Source organism: Dermacentor andersoni, chromosome 1 (genome assembly GCF_023375885.2).
Source record: "Dermacentor andersoni chromosome 1, qqDerAnde1_hic_scaffold, whole genome shotgun sequence".
NCBI lineage: Eukaryota > Metazoa > Arthropoda > Arachnida > Ixodida > Ixodidae > Dermacentor > Dermacentor andersoni.
Genome location: NC_092814.1, coordinates 48,835,593 through 48,841,592, shown reverse-complemented (window position 1 = coordinate 48,841,592; position 6,000 = coordinate 48,835,593). Strand labels below are relative to the sequence as shown.

Below are 6,000 nucleotides of genomic sequence, written 5' to 3'. Positions count from 1 at the left end.
CGATCTTGTATTGCCTACTATGGCATATGTTTGCGCAAGAAAGGACTGAATGAGACACTCTCGCCCATCTTTGTTGTCTCAAAGCATCCGCATTCGTTTGCGAGCGACAATTCCGCACAAGAAACTCGCCCGAGTGCTCACCTGACGCCTTTTATTCTCGTTTGAAGCGGGCCCGATGTATTCAGATGAAGAGATTTGACTCTCTCCTATAACAATTAACCGTAGCTCTCAATAAAAAATTAAATCAAGGTTGACTCTGTGCCGTGCTCCATCGTCGTTTTTACTTCAGTTGACCGCGATCTTAAGGTCCCGAGTCTGTCACGTGAGTATATTCCAACATAGATTCCTGTTCGTCGTATAGGTAACTGAGGTGCAGTGCAGTTCCGCTCTCTTGATTCCGTCAAACCAAGACGGCTACTGCCGCCAAAGTGACATTCCTCTCGCCTGTTGCTTCAGCCGTCGTAGCGGGCAGCGTAAATGAAGACAAGCGCTTTGCGCCTATTTTGCATGTATTGAGCATAACTTCCAACGAAAAAGAATAATCTTACATAGCATCACTTTCTTATGTTCATATAGCAGCACTTTATGTTAGCTGGCTGAGCTGGCCAGTATGTTTTCGGACTGCCTGCTGATTCCCTACGCGTTGATTGTTTCTGGATTTCGTTTAAATTTCTAGCCTGCGGAGAAGACGATTACCATGCAGCTATTCTCTTTCAGCCGAACAGCCCACGACTAGAACAAAAAATTAGACGGCAAGTTTTACAGAAAATTTTTGAACGCCGCCACTACTGGTGATCATCCTGGTGTCTATTTATGTTCTTCCATAGGCATATATATTTTTTTTTTTTTCAAAAAGGTGAATAAATCCTAAAGAATGCCCACGCTATCTCATCGGCGTCCGAACAACACCGGGGAGAAAAATAAAAACTGCTTGGAATGGGACATTTCTTACGAGTTGTCCTCTACACTTATTTAGAGACTCTTTTCGATGAACAAACCATTTATCACCGAGCAGTGCTGTCATGAGGTCGCGCTTCGCTTCACGCCGACACGGCGAGCAGCGCGCGCGGCCCATGCAGCGAGCGCCTTCGGAAGATGAAGAGAAACCACACAATATCTATGAGTGCACACGTACGAGATACAAACTTTTAATAAACGCAACTGGACGAAACAACATTGATGCTCTCTTGATATACATCTATACGTATGTACACCAGTTTCTTCGAATCAAGCCCAAACTAGACCCTCTCCGAAATTTCACAGTCAGCCGCCGGGCTGGTGTATACATGTATAGAGCCGCTAAAACTGCAACTTGAAAGACATCGGTCACACAAGAGCGACGATAAGAGCGCGCTACACGTATCGTGAAGAGGTAACAACTGCAATGACCCTGTGTAAGAGTTGTCGCGAAACAAAAAATAAAATCGACAAGCTCTCCAAAAGCAACCTCTGAAACATCCGTTCAACCAGTCGTAATGTAATTCCGTACACACCGCATTTCTTTCCTTCACACGCGACATATCACACACCAGACCAGAGGCGTATCCGCTTTGGAAATGGGGGAGACGTATGGGAGGAGGGTCCCACGGAACGCGACCGAGGCTTGCGCGCGCGAGTAAAAATATACAACAAACGAAAATCGCACGTAATACTGTAACGCAGGTGGTGTGGTGCATGAGATGACTTAGCATATCAGACAAAACGCTCTCGACTCGGCGCTAGTGAGCTGTAGTTGCAGTTCACTGCTTGGAAGGCAAAAAATAACACGACGTCCACTGCTGCCCTTAAAAGAGCGCCGCAACGGTCACGTGATGACAGGCGGTGATGGCAGCGACAAGAACCAGGCAAGACTAATGATGGCATCATGCGGAGGTTGCGGCGGCGGCCGCCCACAGTAACTTCTTTTTTTTTTCTTTTTTTTTTTTACGCACTTCTGCCAGGCTCATTAAGCTTGGCGTCCGTCATAGCTGCCACCACCGCTCCCGGTTTTTCGCGGAACCGTTACGGAACCCTGTTAAACTTAGCCATCAAACAAACAAACGAACAAACAAAAACGAAACACACCCGCCGTGGTTGCTCAGTGGCTATGGTGTTAGGCTGCTGAGCAGGAGGTCGCGGGATCGAATCCCGGCCACGGCGGCGGCATTTCGGTGGGGGCGAAATGAGAAAACACCCGTGTGCTTAGATTTAGGAGCACGTTAAAGAACCCCAGGTGGTCGAAATTCCCGGAGTCCTCCACTACGGCGTGCTTCATAATGAGAAAGTGGTTTTAGCACCTAAAATCCCATAATTTACTTAAAATGAAACATGACAAGTTCTCATTCTCTTTGTCTCACGCACCACTAAGTAATCGCGGGAAAAATAAACGCATCTTAAATAAAACGCGAATAATTAAAGCTTAGCTTCGGCCGCTCCATCCTGACAGCTTCTAAGACCCCCATAATCCGAGCGCTTTCTCGCTACGCTACAGCATGAAAGACCGATTAGAGCGCAGGGATTTGTGAGGGTTTCTTTTTACTCTTTCTTTTTGTCGATGAGGGGTGAAGAACAATTTCACTTTGCTGGTTTGAACGAGGAGGGACCAAGAGGCCACTTGGGTCACAACCTAAGTCGAGCTACCGCGACAGAGGATCTCGTTGCGTTGACAGCCCTGGGTGTCTGTCGGTGCACGATTTCAGAAAGGGTTTACACTACGATGCAGGGGCGAAGCGAGGCGGGCCGGCAGATGAAACGAGGTGTCGTGGGTGGGGTCGACAATAAATAGAGGGATGTGGGTCAGAGGGGCCTCGGACGGGCAGCAAGCCTTGGCGGGGTGGGCCCGGACAACCCTGGAATGTTCGGCGACGCTATGTACAACAATCCAGCCACGTTGGAGGACGAGCTCGCATCACAATGCGGGAAGCAGCGACGACTGCGCAGTGACCACTGTCCTACACCTTGTCCGGCTGCGAGGGCAGAGAGAGAGAGAATAGAACAGATTTGGTCAGCTCCCAGAAACCAAAACAAAAAGAAACTCTTTAAAATATAAGATATGTCTTACAGTCTACAAAATAAAGTGACGTCTGGAGCTATATATATATATATATATATTGTAGGTAAGCAGGTCATCCCTAAGTCTCTCCACGACTCCACAGAACGGAAATAATCTCTTTAAATGGAATGGCGCTATTGCGGTACCTGGCCAAAGCTACCCATGCCTCAGAGATTTGGTTATTGTTTCCCTCAGAAAAGTGCATGTTTCATGCCGACGCTTTTGCTGCCTAATGTACCACGTATTCAGACTTCGACTGCGCTCTGCGCTGCTGTTTCTATGTATCCGCAAGGACAGAATGGCAGGGCGCAATTACCAGTGTCGGGTAGAGGAAGGTCGACGTCCGGTCCACTCCGTGCGAGTTCTCTGCAGTGCACGTGTAGCCTCCCATGTCATTCCAGGCAATATTTCGGATCTCGAGATCACCGTTTTCCAGCACCTGCGCGAAAAAAGAAAGAAAGAAAAAATAACGGGAAGGGTCATTGAACAGCTGATCACGACTTCGTGCCAGCCATTTTGTGTGATTTCACTACATGTGAGCAGGCCGAATTGCTGCTGCGACAGCGACTGGCAGAATAATTCGGGACAAACAGCTTTCAATTCGACTGACAGTGACGGGTCGCGGAATCTCATCTACGCACGTCACGTCAGACTTCCTGCGCGTCCCTCAGCGGCTGCTTTCGGAATGCATAGCGAACTGTCAGGAGGCGAAAAAAGATGAGAGACGCTGTACCTTGTATTTGTCGCTGTTCTGCAGCTCAGTGTCGTCGGGGCCGAACCAGGAGACGCTGGGCTTTGGCGAGCCAATGGGCCGGCAGAATAGCTGCACAGTACTGCCCATCAGCTCTAGGCGGGTGTGCGTCCACATGGTGATGCGGGCAGGGACGCCGGGGGGCACTACGTACAGAAGAAACCAGCAGCCGACGTCAGCCATAGTACAGCCGCAAACACGGCGACACGCATCTCGCTCCTCCATACATGCGAACCCTACATTTGAATGAGGTGGCATAAACCGACATTTGGCGTTGGTTATACGCAGACACGCCGCGTACTGCCACACACCTTCAGCGAGACATCGCATGCAAATTCAAAAGCGCCATCTCTTACGGAGTGAATAGGATACGCCATGCTCCTTAGTGTCTCGCTTAAGTGACATAATTTATGAAAGCGCAAGAATTCAGAACAAAAGGGAACAATGTAAAGTGATCTTGGTGGCCATGCAAGGCAGGAGGTATACACGCACCGAAGGACTTCTTCACGAGGCACATGGGGCTGGAGCGAGCCGAGCCGATCTTGGTGACCTTGACCTTAGTGCTCTTGCTGATGCGGTGGTAGGGGTTCTGGGCGACGCACGTGTACTCGGCCTCGTCGTACTGCGACGACGCGCAATCAATGTACAGCCGCGATCTGGTGAAGCTGAGGCCAAGCATGGGCGCGCCCTCGGGGTTCACGTCCTCTTCCGTGCGTTCGCTTCCCGACGTGTCCTGCGTAACAGGTCGACGGAAGGAGGTCAGAAAATGGTTTCAATAAAGATTACTTTTCCTTGTTGGTTACCGTATTAGAAGCACTCGAAAGTTCCGACATGGCGCAGCAAAATTGTTAGTTTATAGCAGTTTTTCTGAGGTCATGACTATGTTTAAAACAGTGACATTAAGCACAAGGTCAACGTGGTTCTTTGAAAAATATAATCAAAGTAGCCGTTATTTGATGATGTGTGAGCTGGCGTAATCCTGACGCACCATCACTTCTCAAACAGCCGCACGCAACTGCCGCTCTCAAGGGCAGATCGAAAGAAAAGTTACCGGCAACTCTGGTCGCTCTTTTCGCGAACGACAGAAGCACACTGCAGGTAATCAATTACGCTCAGCGGAGACCAAGCACAGCTGTCACTGTCACGCACACGTTGGTGGAAACGTAAGCAGTGGCAAAGCTTGCCTTGACGTGGTCGCGGCGAGACCCCCGCAAGGAGATGAATCGTGAGACGCTTCATGTTGCGACGATAGCTGAACACAGAAGCAGCGGAATAACAGAACTAAATGTGCGTAATTATTTGTGCTGGCCGCTTTGGACTACTAAATAACAGATCTATTGGAGGGAAGGAACGTTTTTTCTAGCTGCTCGATGCCTGCATTAGGTCGTTCACTATTTTTCTTAAATACATTATACTCGGACGGGCACTATAGGAAACAATCGTGATGCTATCGCAGAGAAGGCTACGTTATTATTTCGTTTGCATCTGATGAAATGTTTAAATTCAGCAAGGCGATAATAAAGCCGTACGATTCACGTATTAGCCGAGTGTCCGCAGGTGCGTTGCACCCGTCTTAAATAGCCCTCGCCATAGCATTTTCAAGGCACATTTCGCTGCCAACAACGAAATCGAACGCAAATAGAATTAGACATATTTTAATGACGCCAATGCGCACCGAAAATACCGCGCGCCGAAACGTTAGCAAATGGACGCGGCGAGCATATATATACGTGCCCCAAAGTGTGCGTACAAAGGGTGCAAAAACACCAAAGAGATGTTCCACAGGAAATGGATACCACGAGGCTAGCTTTGATCTTTTTGCCCTTTCTTTATTTATTTATTATGTGTCAGCGCGCACGGGGCACGACACGGAAACTGTATTTAGCAAGGTCTCGAGCGCAATGCCGCATGTTCTCATTTTACGCCAAAAGCAGAATTCTACTCGTAGTTGAAAGCCATCGGGGTCACCGGTTCATTGGCTGCACGCAGAGAGCAGCAATCCTTTCTCCTTCATCATTAAATCATACAAAGGCGCGTCGATGAAGCGACATGTGTCGTCGGCACTAATCGATTCGACAAATCGGGCGACAGAATATATAGCCAAACGACAGAAAGGCTAATGCCACGGGAGCACCGAGTAAAAGGGCCCTTGCCAACTGAGAAACTAGCGAAGGTTCGTTCTCTGCGCCATGGAGACCCGCGTGTCCCTTGGCGCGGA

The 6,000-nt window shown here is 49.0% G+C and overlaps 1 protein-coding gene across 3 annotated transcripts in view; it reads right to left on the bottom strand.

Moving 5' to 3' along the window:
• Window positions 1-1,118: 1,118 nt before the first annotated feature.
• The window catches only part of LOC126545545 (zwei Ig domain protein zig-2-like), a 129,677-nt gene continuing 124,795 nt past the window's right edge, over window positions 1,119-6,000 (bottom strand). For all 3 annotated transcript variants that reach the window (XM_050193463.3, XM_072288064.1, XM_055061447.2), the window contains exons 5-8: window positions 4,275-4,515; window positions 3,765-3,928; window positions 3,348-3,470; window positions 1,119-2,945 (exon numbers count right to left, since the gene is read on the bottom strand). In XM_050193463.3, coding sequence (XP_050049420.1) covers window positions 2,931-2,945; window positions 3,348-3,470; window positions 3,765-3,928; window positions 4,275-4,515 — 543 coding nt within the window. In that variant the 3' untranslated portion in view covers window positions 1,119-2,930. The remainder of the gene's footprint in view (window positions 2,946-3,347; window positions 3,471-3,764; window positions 3,929-4,274; window positions 4,516-6,000) is intronic.